This window comes from Schistocerca piceifrons, chromosome 2 (genome assembly GCF_021461385.2).
Source record: "Schistocerca piceifrons isolate TAMUIC-IGC-003096 chromosome 2, iqSchPice1.1, whole genome shotgun sequence".
In the NCBI taxonomy this organism is placed as follows: Eukaryota; Metazoa; Arthropoda; class Insecta; order Orthoptera; family Acrididae; genus Schistocerca; species Schistocerca piceifrons.
The window spans coordinates 859,863,234-859,880,641 of NC_060139.1; the positions used below are offsets into that span (position 1 = coordinate 859,863,234).

The window sequence follows — 17,408 nt, forward strand, 5'->3', positions numbered from 1 at the left end:
TTACAAGGCCAGATCAGTCAATCATCCAGACTGTTGCCCCTGCAACTACTGAAAAGGCTGCTGCCCCTCTCCAGGAACCACACGTTTGCCTGGCCTCTCAACAGATACCCCTCCGTTGTGGTTGCACCTACGGTACGGCTATGTGTATCATTGAGGCACGCAAGCCTCCCCACCAACGGCAAGGTCCAAGGTTCATGGGGGGGGGGGGGGTCTCTAGTATCAGACAACGACATTTTGTTTTTTCATGTAACAAAACGTGCCGAACTTTGATGAGGTAATAGATTCTTTCGCAGAGAGAAAAGTATGCCACATAAAGCTGTGGCAAGATTAGAGAGGAAAAAAAGCTAGGACTTAAAGATTGAAGAAATGTATGCTGTCTTGCTTGTCTCTTGTCTTTACTTGTTTTATGTATCCTATATTTAATTTTATGTCACAAAAAACAGCAAGTTATTAGCTAATAGGCAGTAAAGACTGCAAATTTTATGAAGAGTTCTTGTTCCGCCGGTTACAAATAATCCCATCCAGTATTAATTGCGAGATTTTTTTTAAAGAGGAGCAGGATGTCAAACAGGCCGACTGGGAACAGGAGAGGCACCACAGGAGATTTTAATTTCCACTGGCCTGAATATAGTTTGATGGCATCCATTACAATTACACGTTTGAATTCCACAGAGTGAAATACAGAGGCGTGCGATGGAAGAATGCTGTGTGAAGAGGCATGGCACTGCACTTCGGCACACTTACGACCAAATAACATGTCTTACGTTCCATCGAACACGAATGTTTTATGTATCAGACTCTTCAGAAAGATGTGCGCTACAAAATTAAGATATTTTTGAAAAGTCGATTTTGAAAATTTTTGGCATCCTACCTAAAACGCTCGAGGGAGGAGCAGCGCCACTATCTAACATCACCATGGTTCAGAAATAACATAGATCCAGAGCTGATGCACAGAGCATTCTGAGTTGTAGTGGGGAAGTGGTAGTCCCCACAAGGCCCGTGTTTACGTTAAGTGGTTTTGCTGTTTCCTCTTCATTTGTTGCTCTCAGGTCAAACGAAAAGAAAACGGATTTCTGTGGCTGGGAGCTATCAAGTGAATTAAAATACATTCACATAATTATGGAAGAGTCTCCTCGGTGTATGGGACCTCATCACCATCATCATCATCATCATCATCATCATCATCATCATCATCATCATCATCTTGGACAGTTCCAGCCACTGGCTGGGTCTGTCGGGAACACAAGCCTCTCCATCGTGTTCTGTCTTTCCACCATTCCCCCTCTTCCACCTTTGTCCAGTTCTCTCCTCTTCTCGTCACACATTCCTTCACTCCCTTCACCCATCTATCTCTTGGTCTTCCTCTGGGCCTCTTCCCCTCCAGTTGCAGATCAAACATCCTCTTTGGAATTCTTCCCTCGTCCATTCTCTTCATGTGTCCATACCACTGCAGTCTTGATTTTTCTATCCTGTCCTGTACTGGTTCCTCCTTTAGTCTTTCCCTCACATACACATTTCGCAATCTGTCTCGTCTTGTTACACTCAACCTGCTCCTCTGGAACTTCTTTTCACTAGCCTGTATTATACTTTTGTCGCTTTTGTGCATTACCCATGTCTCACTTCCGTATGCCAATATGGGGACAAAGTAAGTTCGGTATATAATTCCCTTGGATTTCTGTGGCACCTCCTTGCTCCAAATAAGCCCCCTAATGCATTTGTAGAACTGCCCTGCTTTTCTGCACCTTTCATTCATTTCCATTGCGTTTCCCCCCTTACTTTCAATCATGCTTCCCAGGTACTTGAAGTTCTCTACCACTTGTAGTTTTTCCCCTCCACAAGTTATATCCACATTTGGCCTATTCTTCTTCCTTGTTGTGACAATTATTTCACTTTTCTTTGCAGAGAAATGCATTCCATATTGAGCTGCCGTTGCCTCCCATGCATCTAACTGCTCTTGCACCTCCTTATCACAATTTCCCCATAACATCAGGTCATCGGCAAAAAGCACTGCTTTCATTTTATGATCTCCAATTGCATCTGATACTTGCTGTAGGATTTCATCCATAACAATAATAAACAATAAAGGCGAAAGTGCACTTCCCCGTCGCAGCCCATTTTCCAGCTTGAACCATGCAGTACGTTCCCTCCCCACTTTCACACAACTCTCACTTCCCTCATACGTTTTTCTGACTTTTCGTGTTATCTCTCCATCTATCCCTTTTGCGTTCAGCACATCTCAGAGCTTGTCCCTACAGATACTGTCATACGCCTTCTCAATATCTAAAAAGGCCATGATTAAGTCCTTCCCGTACTCATAGTGCCTTTCCTGCAGTTGCCTTACCGCAAATATGAGGTCTGTTGTTGATCTTCCTGGTCTGCAACCGTACTGCTCCTCTTGCAGTCTACTTTCAATACTGCTTCTTATTCTCTTCTCCAGGATCTTCTCATAGATTTTTCCACAGTGGCATAGCAGGGTGATTCCTCTGTAGTTCTCACATCTCCTTTTATCCCCTTTCTTGAAGATCGGGACTATAATTCCTTTCTTCCAATCCTCAGGAATTCTGTTCTCCTTCCACACCACCCTCAGCACTCTGTATAGCCACTGGGTTCCTACTTCTCCTGCTGCTCGTATCATATCCACTGTTACTTCATCCCAACCTGGTGCCTTGCCCCTTTTCATCCTCTTTATGGCTTCTTCCACTTCATTCCAAGTTAGATCATCAATTTCCCCACTATTATAATCGTCTGCAGCCTTAGGCTCTCCAACGCTGTTAGTTACCCGCTTGGCGGCATTCAACAGATCTTCAAAGTACTCCTTCCAAATCTTTTTGAGCTCATACATTTCCTCCACAACTCTTCCATTATTATCCATGATCCTCAGGCACTCGCTTCTGTCGTTCCTCTTATTTCTTACCATGGTGTAAAGTACTTTTTTGTTCCCTTCACTGTCCTCTTCTAACATTCTTGTCCATTTTTCCATCCACTTCTTCTTCTCCGCCCTTACTATGGTCTGTGCCGCTTTCTTGCTTTCCTTATATTTTACCCTAGCTTCCTCTGTTCGGGTCTGGAACCATTCTCTGAAGGCTTTGTTCTTTCGAAGTACTGCCTCTTTACATGTGTTGTTCCACCATGGGGTTTCCTTACTTCTCCTCTTTGTGCTAGTTCTTCCGCACACAGTCTCAGCTGCCTCAACTAGAGCCCTCTTAAAATCTCCCCACTCTTCTTCCACTGTTCTCTGATCTTCCTTTGGCAGCTTCTTCCTGACCAGTGTCTGGTACTGGGTCCTCCGTTCATCCTCTTTCAGCATCCATGTCTTCAACCTTTTCTCCCGTATATCTGTTGCCCTCCTATCTTTTTTCTCTCTCAGGGTGGCTACCAACAGCCGATGGTCACTGTCTAAGGCCTCAGATGGAATGACCTTAACATCTATGAGGCTGCTCATCATCTGCCTATCCACTAGTACATTCATCAAAATATGTTATTAGTTTCAGATTTTAGTTTCCGATTTTATTTTGTTTCCACCTTTCTGACAGTCAAGCGTTAATCGCCTTGCAGAGCAAAGAAGTTATTTTTGTCGGTTTTTAAAGAAATTTGACTTTTGTTAATCTTTTCCGCTGAGGCAGTCATTTCAACTGTTCGCTATATTTCAAGTTCACGTTTTCATCTTCTAGAACGTATGGCATTATGCCATAATAAAGAACCAAACATGAGATAATACAGTACTGATACTCCAAGAAAATTTAAATCAGAATCTGGACATACGAATGTGCACTTTAAGCCTAATTATGCATTTTAGTATGGTCCACAAAATTCCCATGCTCTTGGAGTATCCTCTAATGTCTTGTTTCTTTTGTACCACAATGTAAGATGTTTTAATGTTTTAGACATACAAACATACGGGCTTCCTGTGCCATCGTAGCTGCGCAAGCACAGCGACACCTGTTACCTGGCGCACTCTGGCAACTGCCGAAGCGAATCTATTTCTAACAGGTTGCTGGAAAATATTCTGAATGGTTGTTTGAAAAGCATTACTTTCAAAGTAAATTTCCTTTTACGCAAGATGAACTCTGTGCATGAATGTCCGATGAAAAACTTAAATCACAGAGCGTTTGACTCTCATTCAAAAGTCAAATCTTCGAAGATGACCATTTAGAATATTTTAGAGCCCAGAAGATCAGACATTTGTATTGTTGTTATAAATTTTACTGTCACATTTGTGTGATGTATCTTAAAGTATAACACGTGCAAAAAATATCAACATTATGTATGAAAGCTTAGCTACTCTTACAGCTTATTAATGTTAGTGACCACATTTATACATCTACATGGTTACTCTGCAATTCATACTTAACTGCCAGGCAGAGGCAAAACTATGTATATTAATTTAAACCATTACCTTTTCCTATTTGTGTGTATGTGATACTTAACGAGTGATGTTGCTATTGGTTGACTACATCAAGTGTCCTATGCTCTGAATATCCGTTGTCATTGACTGGCAAGATCGCTTGACATGAGCTGCAACTGGCTTACAAAAGTGCATTGCAATCTCGATTTTGAATTCGAATTTATACTTTTGTAATACGAAAATATGCAGTGTACATGTTGCTGCACATCAGACAACTTTCCAAAATGGGTTTTTCCCCAAGTTTCATTTTCTAAAGTGCCGGGAAATTCTATGCCAGTGTATAAAACCACAACCATTGAAAGGATTGATAAGTTTTACAGTTCTATGAAAGAGTATAGTGTTACTTAACACACAAAGAGTGTATTTTCATCCAGGAGAAAGTGTATTTTTAACCGAGAAATCCGGGAATTTTTTTTCTTCGTCCACGTATACACCCTGAAAAATGGTACAAACTTTAGATACTAACTGTTACGACTGTTTCTGACAGAGAGAGAGAGAGAGAGAGAGAGAGAGAGAGAGAGAGAGAGAGAGAGAGAGAGAGAGAGAGAGAGAGAGTGTGTGTGTGTGTGTGTGTGTGTGTGTGTGTGTGTGTGTCCGTCCACATGCACGTTTCTAAGAGAGGAAGAGACATTGGACATAGTTAGGTATAAAAGTCATTCGGATTTTAAAAATTGCAATTGTCAAGAATGGTACACACTTTAGTAACTAACTGTTAGCACTGCTTCTGACAATACTTACCCTGCAGGGTGTACAAGGAACACCGCATTTCAAACTGCAACGTGAATGCTTGCATCGATATTCGCACTTCTGCTTACAAGGCGGGCAACTTTTTGCACAATCAACATTGCAGCTGTAAGTAAAAAGACAACTCATTCAATGGACATATTATGACAAACTGTAATATTACAGCCATAAATACAAACAAAGTTTTATTTATATACAAATAATGATTGAACAACCATGAGAAAGATATTGTCAAAAGTCAAACAAAAATGAATGAAAACTTCGCTAGCTCTCAGATGAATCACTTTTTGTAGAATGAATTTGTTTTATTTCTGTATATGATTACAAAATCATTAGGTCCTTAGACCACCAGTTTCAATCAGCAATTACCATCTTCAGATCTGTTTTAAAACATGCCCTAATGTAATAGAAATGCTTTAAAACATCAGAAGATGCTCATCGCTGACCAAAACTGGTAGTCTAAGGAGCTAACAATTTTGTGGTTATAAGACAGAAATAAAACAAATTTATTCTACACTTTCTGGACCACAGTTCTATTTGTGACCATGTTGCAGCTTGTGAATCCTTTTTGAGTTAGAGTGTGTGCGCGCACGCACCCATCCACCCCCCCCCCCCCCCCCCCCCCACCCACACACACACACACTGGTGAACTGCAGTCCTCACATTCCGAATTTAGATGGCACAATGTAGATGTGTGTGTGTGCGTGTGTGTGCGGACACATGCATGTATGTGTGCGTATCTGTATGCATACTTTAGGTCAGAAAATGATTCATCTGAAAGCTAGCGAAGTTATCATTCTTTATGGTGTGCCTACTTTCACTAGGTGGTGAGTTGTTAGCTTCACTTCTAAATTATCTCCACTCAGCCAGAATTTTCCTTACCATATTTAAAAAGATATTTAACTCATTAATGTAGCTTAAAAAAAAACGAAAATCCAAATTTCAGTGTAGATTGCGGAATACTGATAGTGCTAACTCATGAAATAAAGCAAGTAGCTATAAGGCTGCTGCAAGTAATAGGTGGTGGAATAATCATTCATAATTTGTATAAAAAGATAACAGTGAAGTATTCAACAACAGAAAATAACTATGAAGCACAACAGAATGAGATGCAAATACACTTACCATTAAATTCATGAAATAGCTACATGCCTGACGATGTAACACTCAAATTAGTATCAGATGGTAATTATTTCCCTTTTCCAGGAAAGTGTTTCTTGCTATTACAAGTCTGAATTTTATTTCTTCCTTACTTTAACCATCGTAAGTTATCTTGGTCCACAAACAGCAAAACACATCTTCAACTGTTGTTCAGCATCTCATTTTTTAACCTAATTCCCTCAGCACTGCCTGACTTAATTTGACTACATTCCATTATTCGTGTTTTACTTTTGCTGAGGTTCATACAATATTCTCTTCTAAACACATTAACCACACAGTTAAACTTAGCTTCCAACTCCTTTGCCATGCCTGATACAAATACACACTCATCATGAAATATCAATGCTTTTATTTTTTCTCTGTGAACTTTAATTTCTTTTCTAAATTTATCTTTGTTTCCAATTATTATTTGCCCAAGGTACAGATTGAATAACATTGGGGATAGGCTACAACTCTGCTTTACTTATTACTGCCTCATTTTCACCTGTTCAACTCTTATAACTGCATTCTGGTTGTAGATAAGCTTTCACTCTCTATATTTTATCCACGCTAATCTCAGTATTTAATGGTGTGTAATTGACACAGTAATATGTAGCATATCAGTAGGTATTTTTCGTATCTGCTATGAGGCAGAGATGATGTTAATTGGGATGTTTATTTAACCCTTGAACTGAAACATAGCCTGAGAGACCTTTAAGGGTTTTTTAAATGTTCCCTGTCACATCACTGTTCTGTTCGTCACTATCTCTTCCACAGTACCTTCTCACTGTCAAATCATGTACACAACAGAAGCATTTTAGAGATGAAACTTTCAGAGTGGTTGCCAGAGAGCAGTAATGAATCTGAGGTGGAAAATGATTACCCAGATGCTGATTCTGACGTTATAATTACCTAAGCAAGAGAAGATTATTAGAGAAGAAAAAACAATAACAACCGGCTCATAATAAGTGAGAGTAGTAGTGATGATGATGATGATGATGATGATAACTGTGACAATACTGGAAGATGAACAAGAAATAATTGTTGAGAACACACATGGAAAACAGGTGGCATGCCAGATAAAAGAAATAATGATTTTGTGTGGAAAACACTAGAACCAACAAAAACACCAAGCCATAACATAGTGAGACAATAAGCTGGACTGACGAGTGAAGCTACTAACTTAGGTAATCTCAACATTCCTGCAATCTTGAGTGTTTGTTTGAACAAGCTATGATTGACAGTGTTGTTTGGCATACAAATAATAAACTTTTGTCAGTGAGAACCAATCTGAATGACACAATGAACTAACTATTGTAACACCATTTCTGTAGAAACTCATGCCCTTTTTTTGGTGTGGTAATGTTTGCATCCATCTTGAAATCTGAATATGAAATGTGATCTCTCCACTTGCCAAGGACTGACTGAAAGCCCAATATTTAGAACGACATCTGTCAAACAGTTTGATATATTGATCAACTGCCTACGGTTTGATGGTTATACCAAAAGTAAGGTGAGGCAACAAGTGACTGTGAAAACAAAGATGATGTGACTTACGAAACAAAAGTGCCGGCAGGTCGATAGACACACAAACAAACACAAACATATACACAAAATTCAAGCTTTCCCAACAAACGGTTGCTTCATCAGGAAAGAGGGAAGGAGAGGGAAAGACGAAAGGATGTGGGTTTTAAGGGACAGGGTAAGGAGTTATTCCAATCCCGGGAGCGGAAAGACTTACCTTAGGGGTAAAAAGGACAGGTGTACACTCGCACACACACACACACACACACACACACACACACACACACATATCCATCTGTACATACACAGACACAAGCAAACATTTGTAAAGGCAAAGAGTTTGGGGAATACAAAGTGAAACTACTTGCAAAAACAGAAAGAGAAAATAAGATGACAGGAAAGATTTCGAAATGCAACAGTGACAATAACAAACGTAATTGTTGGGTTCAAATTAATGATATGAACATAATAGAGGGAAACATTCCACGGTGGAAAAATATATCTAAAAACAAAGATGATGTGACTTACCAAACGAAAGTGCTGGCAGGTCTCTGTTACTTAGTTTTTCACTCTTATTACGTCATACATGACGTTTAGGCAGTAATCCCTGTCTTGCATATTATCCTGTCTTTCAGCTTTAAGCTCTCAGGTTTTCAAACCTCATATGATGCGGTCCCCAACAATCGGTCTTTCCTTCTCATCTCGTGTGATGTCTCCCTTGACTCACAGTTTTGGGTGACTTTCCTAAAGTCTACCTCTTTTTCCTAGACCTCTCCAGCCTTTTCCTTCACCCCTCTTCCTTCCCCATCAGCCCTTCTGCCTGAAGAATGAGCCACCGGCTCCAAATGCTTGCCTACTTACAACTCTCTTTTAGGTGTGTGTTCTGCCACCGCTTGGTGAGTAGATTTTTTATTTATCCAATTAAATTATTACCTTAAGGTTTGGAAGATTTGATTAATGGTGAGGCAACACACGACCTTCACTTTAAAGCCCTAATTGGAGTAAATTTCATTAGATTAAAAATACAATACCACCATTGTTAACTATTAGCCATCAGTTTTATCATGCATTTCACTATGTATAACACTCTTCCAGCCATATTGTGTAAACTCTGTGCATTGAGATTGTAAGATGAATATACATACAGATTTGAGTTTGAACAGTTTCAGGAGACTTACAAAAGGATATGGAAAAAAATTATCTTTCGACATAATCAAGTTACTAGTATTAACTGAAACATTTCCAACACAGATAATCTTACATTCACTCCTAAAGCAATCAAATTATTATTCTGCACAAGGTTTACACTATCATGGCACTATACAGTAATATTTTAATCACCAAAATCTTTCTCTAAATCTAGAAATGTAATAAATATAGGAAGTTTGTGTGGGTGTGGCCACAATCTCCAGCAAGAATATGCCTTCTTCTATCTGCAACCTATATTTATATACATGTGGGACACCTTTCACCTTTTACTTTAAACCATCTTCAGGAGATTTAATATGGAATAATACAGTTTTTGTACATGCAATACTTACAGGTCAAAAAACAATTCACACCATAATTGTTACATTAATAAATTATTACTTACACTTATTCTTTTTTTTGTCCTTAAAACACTGACACATTTTCATGTCCCAATGATATTCTTATCTTGTAGCTTTCATATTTCCTAAGCTAACTGCTGTGGAACATTACTATTGGTGGAATGCAGATTTAATAGGGGTCAGAAAGTGGATAAAGAGTTTTAGGGGTTTGGATGATTGGACATTTGGTTTAGAGGTTATATGGGGAGGATCAGGTATGAGCAAGAGGAAAGGCATTATTCTGACGATTGTCTGATGGAGTGTTAATCTACATTTTACCTATTAAGACAAATATTGAGTTGTTTGTTGTGTACACCTTGTCATTCAAAAGGGTTTCTCTTCAGCTTTTTTTTTTAATATGATATATATTTTTTGGACCACCTTTACTTGACAAACAACTCACTATTCACAATCGTAGATGAAATAGGTCCGGTAAGTAGTGGTTGAAAGAAACAGATCGCAGATGTCAGGCAGTTAGTTTGGACCTCGGTTAACATAACCTCATTCAAACATTTGTGTATGCATCATAAAGATGTTCTTGGTCGAAAATGTCAGTTTATGGGCCTAATTCTCGTCATTTGCAGGAGGTGTTAATGTTTTATTTCAATATGAAGAAAACAGCAGCTGAGTCTCATTGAATGCTCTGAAGTACATATGGTAAGGATGCTATTAGTGAAAGAACATGTAGTGAGTGGCTTCAACGCTTCAAGAATGGTGATTTTAACATCGTAGACCAGCATAGTGGTGGAAGAGAGAATGTTTTCGAAGATGAAGAATTAGAGACTTTGCTGGGTGAAGACTTGCATCAAACTCAAGAAGAGTTGGTGCAATTTGTGGGAGTGACACAGCAAGCCATTTCAAAATGTCTCAAGGCTATTGGAACGATTCAGAAATAAGGAACTTGGGTCCCGTGTGAGCTGAAACCACGAGACGTTGAAGGGCATTTGTGTGTTTGTGAACAGATGTTTCAGAGGCAAAACCGGAAGGGATTTCTGTATCACATTGTGATCGGGAATGAAAAATGGGTTCATTACGATACCCCTAAATGCAAAAAATCATGGAGATATCCTGGCCATGCTTCCATGTCAACGGGCACACCGAATATTCACGAATCCAAGATCATGCTCTGCATCTGGTGGGACCAACTTGGCGTTGTGTACTATGAGGTGTTAAAACCAAATGAAACAATCACAGTTGCTCGTTATTGAATGAAATTAATGCGTTTGAGCAGAGCATTAAAAGACAAATGGCCGCAATACAGTGAGAGGCACGATAAAGTGATTTTGCAGCACAACGCTCGATCCCACATTGCAAAAGGGGTCAGAACGTACTTGGAAATGTTAAAATATGAAGTCCTACCCCAACTGCTGTATTCTACAGACATTGCTCCCTCTGACTATCACCTGTTTAGGTCAATGGCACATGGGCTAGCTGATCAACACTTCCAATCTCATGAAGAAGTCACGAATTGGATCGATTCATGGATAGCTTCAAAAGATGACCATTTTTTTCGATGCAGGACTCGTACACTGCCCCAAAGATGGGAGAAAGTAGTGGCCAGTGATGGAAAATACTTTGAATGATGCATGTGTAACCAATTTGTTTCATTAAAGCCTCAAATGTTGGGGAAAAATGGCAGAAGCAAAGTTGTACACCTTGTAAGTTGTGAACTGTTTTAGAGTTGTATGACGTCATGTCCCCCCTACTGGCCACCAGTATCCCTGGTAAAAGGTGACAGTTATATTATATTCTTCAATACTTATCAAATTTGCTGGTTTTTGAAGTGTAAACAGAGTATAATAAATGCCTCTATAAGTAACAACACTGCCTATCTTCAGTATCAGTTTCTGATGTAAACAATAGGACCATTTCATCACAGCAGCATACTGTGAGAACAAATATTTTCTCTTGTTTCTATCTCTGAAGATTCTCACCTGATAGAATGATCTCCATTCCAGACGCAGCACTACCACTGTCACTCTAGTCTGTGTAATTTCCTTGATAAATGGTTTGCTTGGTACAACCAGTTCACTGTTGGGTATTCTTTAAGACACACCCCATCTTTCCTTACGCTGATAGCTTCAAAGGAACATTCACTGTTTGGTATTCTTTAAGACATGCCCCATCTTTCCTTACGCTGATAGCTTCAAAGGAATACTCCCCCCCACCATTAACCATGGATCTTGCCAATGTGTGGCGGCCTGTGTGCCTCAATGGTACAGATAGCTGTAACATAGGTGCAGCCATCACAGAGAGGTACCTATGGAGACCAGACTAATAGTGAATGCATTACTGTAACCAATTTACACATACACACAAAACCAACACCCACCAAATTATTACACGTTTGTATGCATAATAGCTCCAAAGATGATTAAGAGGTTGAATGAGGTAAAATAAGTTATTCAGATAGTTAAGGGAGACCGAACTATCAGTTTAATAAATCACAGCTGCAAAATACTAACACAAATTCTTTACAGACGAATGGAAAAACTAGTAGAAGCCGACCTCGGGGAAGATCAGTTTGGATTCCATAGAAATGTTGGAACACGTGAGGCAATACTGACTCTACGACTTATCTTGGAAGAAAGATTAAGGAAAGGCAAACCTACGTTTTTAGCATTTGCAGACTTAAGAGAAAGCTTTTGACAATGTTGACTGGAATACTCTCTTTCAAATACTGAAGGTGGCAGGGGTAAAATACAGGGAGCAAAAGGCTATTTACAATTTGTACAGAAATCAGATGGCAGTTACAAGAGTCGAGGGGCATGAAAGGGAAGCAGTGGTTGGGAAGAGAGTGAGACAGGGTTGTAACCTCTCCCCGATGCTATTCAATCTGTATATTGAGCAAGCAGTAGAGGAAACAAAAGAAAAGTGCGGAGTAGGTATTAAAATCCATGGAGAAGAAATAAAAACTTTGACGTCCACCGATGACATTGTAATTCTGTCAGGGACAGCAAAGGGCTTGGAAGAGCAGTTGAACGGAATGGACAGTGTCTTGAAAGGAGGGTATAAGATGAACATCAACAAAGGCAAAACGAGGATAATGGAATGTAGTCGAGTTAGATCGCGTGATGCTGAGGGAATTAGATTAGGAAATGAGACACTTAAAGTAGTAAAGGAGTTTTGCTATTTGAGCAGCAAAATAACTGATGATGGTCGAAGTAAAGAGGATATAAAATGTAGATTGGCAATGGACAGGAAATCGTTTCTGAAGAAGAGAAATTTGTTAACATCGAGTATTGATTTAAGTGTCAGGGAGTCTTTTCTGAAAGTATTTGTATGGAGTGTAGCCATGTATGGAAGTGAAACATGGTCGATAAATAGTTTAGACAAGAAGAGAATAGAAGCTATCAAGATGTGGTGCTACAGAAGAATGCTGAAGATTAGATGGGTAGATCACGTAACTAATGATGAGGTATTGAATAGAATTGGGGAGAAGATGAGTTTGTGGCACAACTTGACTAGAAGAAGGGATCGGTTGGTAGGACATGTTCTGAGGCATCAAGAATTTAATACTGGAGCGCAGCGTGGAGGGTAAAAATCGTAGAGGGAGACCAAGAGATGAAACACTAAGCAGATTCAGAAGGCTGTAGGCTGCAGTAGGTACTGGGAGATGAAGAAGCTTGCACAGGATAGAGTACCACGGAGAGCTGCATCAAACCAGTCTCAGGAATGAAGACCACAACAACAACAACAACAACAACTAGGGAGATGAAACTTTAATTATAATGGGAGACCAGTATTTGATAGTACATAAGAGACAAGAAAGAAAAATATCAGAACATGTACTGATGGGAAAGGAATCATAGAATTTCCCACAGAGCTTAATTTAATCATAGCTAATATTTGGTTTAAGAATCATGTAACAAGGATGTATATGTGGAAAAGACCTTTAGACACTGGAAGGTATCATGTGAATTATACAGGGTGTACATGAAGTCTGGGAACACTTTCAATTGTTTATTGCACAAGAAACAAACATTAAACAGCAATCACACATATGCCATGTTGAAGAGAAACCCCGAAAGTTATTTTTCATGTATACCGCCACAGCATAGTTTGGTAATTTGCCGCTAGTCAGCACTAGTCGCAAGGCGAGTTCAGGTGTGGAGTGAGCTTTCTGTGTGTTGGAGTTCGACAACAACAAGTGTGATACAACTGTGCAATGGATGTTTAGAACGAAGTATGGTAAGAAGCCATCAACAAGGAAGGCCATTTACTACTGGCACAACAGATTCATTACAATGGGTTGCTTGTGCCCGGCAAAGACAAGCGGACGTCCCAATGTGATTGAAGTGCATGTGGAATGCGAACGAGAGCACTGTAACTGGATATTCCTACTTGGACAGTGGCTGATGCCTCAAATTGCAATCAGACTCTCCATTCGTCTTTCAGCAGGATGGGTCTCCACCCCATTTTCATCGTGAAGTTCGTGGATGCCTGAACACGGAGCTGCCAAATGCTACAGAAGGGGACGGCTGTTTCATGAAATGGGCTCCCCCATCACCAGATCTCACTTTTTTCTGTGTAGACACATTAAAGATCTGTTATATGTACCGTCTCTACCAAGAGATGTAGCAGAGCTCCGGGAGAGAACACGGGAAGCGACTGCCACAGTCGATGGTGCCCTCCTAGGACGGGTATGGCAAGAATTCGATTACTGTATTGACGTCTGCTGGGTCACTCATGGTTCGCATATCAAATGTTTGTAAAAAAAAAAAAAAAAAAAACTTCAGAGTTTCTCTTCAAAATGCAATATGTATGACATCTGTACAATGTTTAATTCTTGTGCAATAAATAATTGAAAGTGTTCCCGGCCTTTATGTGCACCCTGTATAATGGTAAGACAAAGATTCTGAAACCAAATTCTAAACTAAAAGACATTTGCAGGAGCAGATGAGGGCACCAAACATAATTTATTAGTTATGAACTGCAGATTAAAACTGGAGAAACTGCAAAAAGACAGGACATTAATAATGATAGAACCTGAATAAATTGAAGGAGCCACAGGTTGTTGTGAGTTTCAGAGGGAGCATTAGGCAATGCTCAACTGAAATGGGAAAGGAATACAATAGAAGACAAATGGGTAGCGTTCAAAGATGAAATGGGAAAGACAGTAGAGGATCAAATAGGAAAAAGACAGGGCCTAGTAGAAATATTTGGATCACAGAGACGATATTGAATTTAACTTATGAAAGCAGTAAATGTAAAAATGCAATTAACTGAGCAGGTGAAGAGGAATACAGGCTTCTAAAAAATGAAATTGACAAAAAGTGCATAAGTAGGAATGGTTAGAGGACAAACATAAGGTCGCAGCTTACAAGTTATCGGAATGTTAGATGCCACCTACAGTAACCCCCCCCCCCTACACTATTCAGCAGTCTGACCCAAAAAGTGTAAAATACAGGAAAGCACAGGAAACACAACAAGCTGTAGATTTTGTGCCAATTATTCTCTGCTACTATTTTAACCAGTAATGTGTTACAAAATTTTATTTACTGCCATTTTTTTAATGATTATCAATAATGAATCTCACATTAGGACGTGAATATCTTTTTAATGTGGTTTCACAGAAGACTTTTGCTTATTTACACCATTGGACATGATCAGAACAAAGAAGGAAACACCCATGATTACCGTGAAGGTGGTGGCTGAGTGCTAACACAGCACTCAGCCACAGCCATTGTGATAATCAGAAGGCAGTGGCTGAATGCTGACACACGCAAATGCGAGTGCAGGTTTGCCTCTTCATTTGGGTCATGTCCAATGGTGTACAAACACTGAAGAAAAAGTCTTTTGTGAAACCACATTAAAAAGATATTTGTGTTCCAATGTCAGACTTATTATTGATAATCATTATAAAATTATGGTAAATAAAACCTGTAACACAATATTGGTTAAAACACTGAAGATGGTAGTCTTTGCAAACAGAGAAGAATAGACACAAAATCTACAGTTTGTTGCTCACAAGGAGGTCACTCAGTTCAGGGATATCCTAGGCAAGAAAGAAGGCAGAAATTTTCATCATGTTACGTGGCCTCTTGACGAAGAATGTTTATGTCTGACATCAGGTCGTATGAACCTAAGGCTGTGCACCTAGTATTGGTTAGGGTACTTCACAAGGAGGTAACAACAATTCCTGAAAGCACATTATATGGACAGCCATCTCCAAAAGATGTGTTTATTTGTATAAATGACTGTGAAATTAAATTAAAGCCGACATAATACATCACAGTGAGCAGAAGGAAGGTTGCTACTTGAGCCACTACCATCAGATCGTTATTATCATGAATGCAGTGACTCAGCATACTTTTCCACCATTCCAAACAATGTGAACCTGTAATACAGGTGGCTGTGACTCAACACACCAACACGTGTTTTCTGCTTTGATCCAAGGAATGACTTTGAGCAGGAATATATGATTCAATTTTAGCAGAAATCTGTATGAAGATCGATGTTAAAGGTCATGATAACATCAAAGAAAACTTAAAGTGTGAGGAACGTTGTAACATGGAAGTGTTAATGATGGGAAAGCATTATATTGAGAGAACATGAATTCTGTTGGGACTGACCAAAATAAACTTAAAAAACAAGAAAACATAAAATGATGTAATTAAAAAATAGGTTTTTACTGTATAGGAAAATTAAAGGGACCTTTGGAGAAATGGAAAGCACTTATAAACTTATATGAGTATCTAGAGCTCAGATGGCAAAGTAGTATTTAAGCAAATAAGGGAAAGCTGGAAGGTGGAAGCAATATACAAGAGCTATAAAAGGGATATGAACTTGAAGGCAGTATTACGGAAGAGGAAATAGGTGAAGGTATGAGAAGCATATGTCAGAACACTTGAAGACCTAAGCCAAAACGCACACATGAAGTAAATGGTATTCCCTCAGAGGTACTGAGAATTCTGGGAGAGCAAGTCATGAACACATACTCCACCAGGTATGCAAGATATACAAGAAAGGCAAAATACTCTCAGATATAAAGAAGAATGTAATAATTCAAATTCTGCAAAAGGCAGGTGCTGACAGTAGTGAATATTACTGAATGTCACAAACTACCAACATAAATTATTTAAAGAAAATAGTGGGAAAATTGTAGAGGCCGACTTCAGGGAAGATCTGTTTGGGTTCCAGTGAAATGTTGGAACAAACAAGATAAAAATGACTCTCAAAGCAGTGGCAGGAGAATACACATTCAAAAAAAGGAATTATGTATGTAACCTTTCAGAGCCACTGGCTCCTTCTTCTGGCAGAAGGGTTGAAGGAGGAGGAAGATGGGTGTAGGAAAAGGACTGGAGAGGTTTAGGAAAAGGGTTTACAGTTTGGAAAAGTCCCCAAATGCTGGGTCAGGGGAGACTTACCAGATAGGATGAGAAGGAAAAATTGATTTCTGGGGACTGCAATGGATGAGATTTGAAAACCTGAAAGCTTAAAGTGGACAAAAGGGTAATACACAAGCTAAGTGCATTGTATGTGATAGAGGTGGGAGGGGGACAGCAAAAAATAGGCAGGTCAGAAAATGAAAGACATAGAAAACTAAAATGGAGTGAAGAATGGTGTAGTTACTGTGAAGAAATGCCAAGACGGAAGAAATTAATGTAAATGGAGGCCAGGTGGGTGGCAAGAACCAAGGACACGCAGTTCCCACTTGTGGAGTTATGAGAAACTGGTGTCTGGAGGAAGAATCCAGATGCCACAGGCCCCGAGATCACAATTGTTATGTTGTAGAGCATGCTTTGTAACAGGATATTGTGTACCACCAGTACACACCATCTGCCAATGGCCATCCACCCTAACCGACAACTTGGTGGTGCTTACACTGATGTAAAAGGCTGAACAGTTTAAGAATGGTTAGTATATGACATGTGTCATTTCCCAGGTGTCCACCACTGAACAGTTTAAGAATGGCTGGTATATGACATGTGTCATTTCCCAGGTGTTCACCACTGTAGCTGAGTGGACAGCATGCCGGCTTGTCATGCCGGGGGCCTGGGTTC

General features: G+C 39.5%; 1 protein-coding gene across 1 annotated transcript in view; it reads right to left on the reverse strand.

The window, feature by feature from the left end:
• LOC124775938 (NFX1-type zinc finger-containing protein 1-like) overlaps positions 1–17,408 on the reverse strand; it is a 346,822-nt gene that overhangs the window by 108,598 nt on the left and 220,816 nt on the right. Inside the window, exon 14 of the mRNA XM_047250783.1 lies at positions 5,144–5,255. Within this exon, the coding sequence (XP_047106739.1) occupies positions 5,144–5,255 (112 nt within the window). The remainder of the gene's footprint in view (positions 1–5,143; positions 5,256–17,408) is intronic.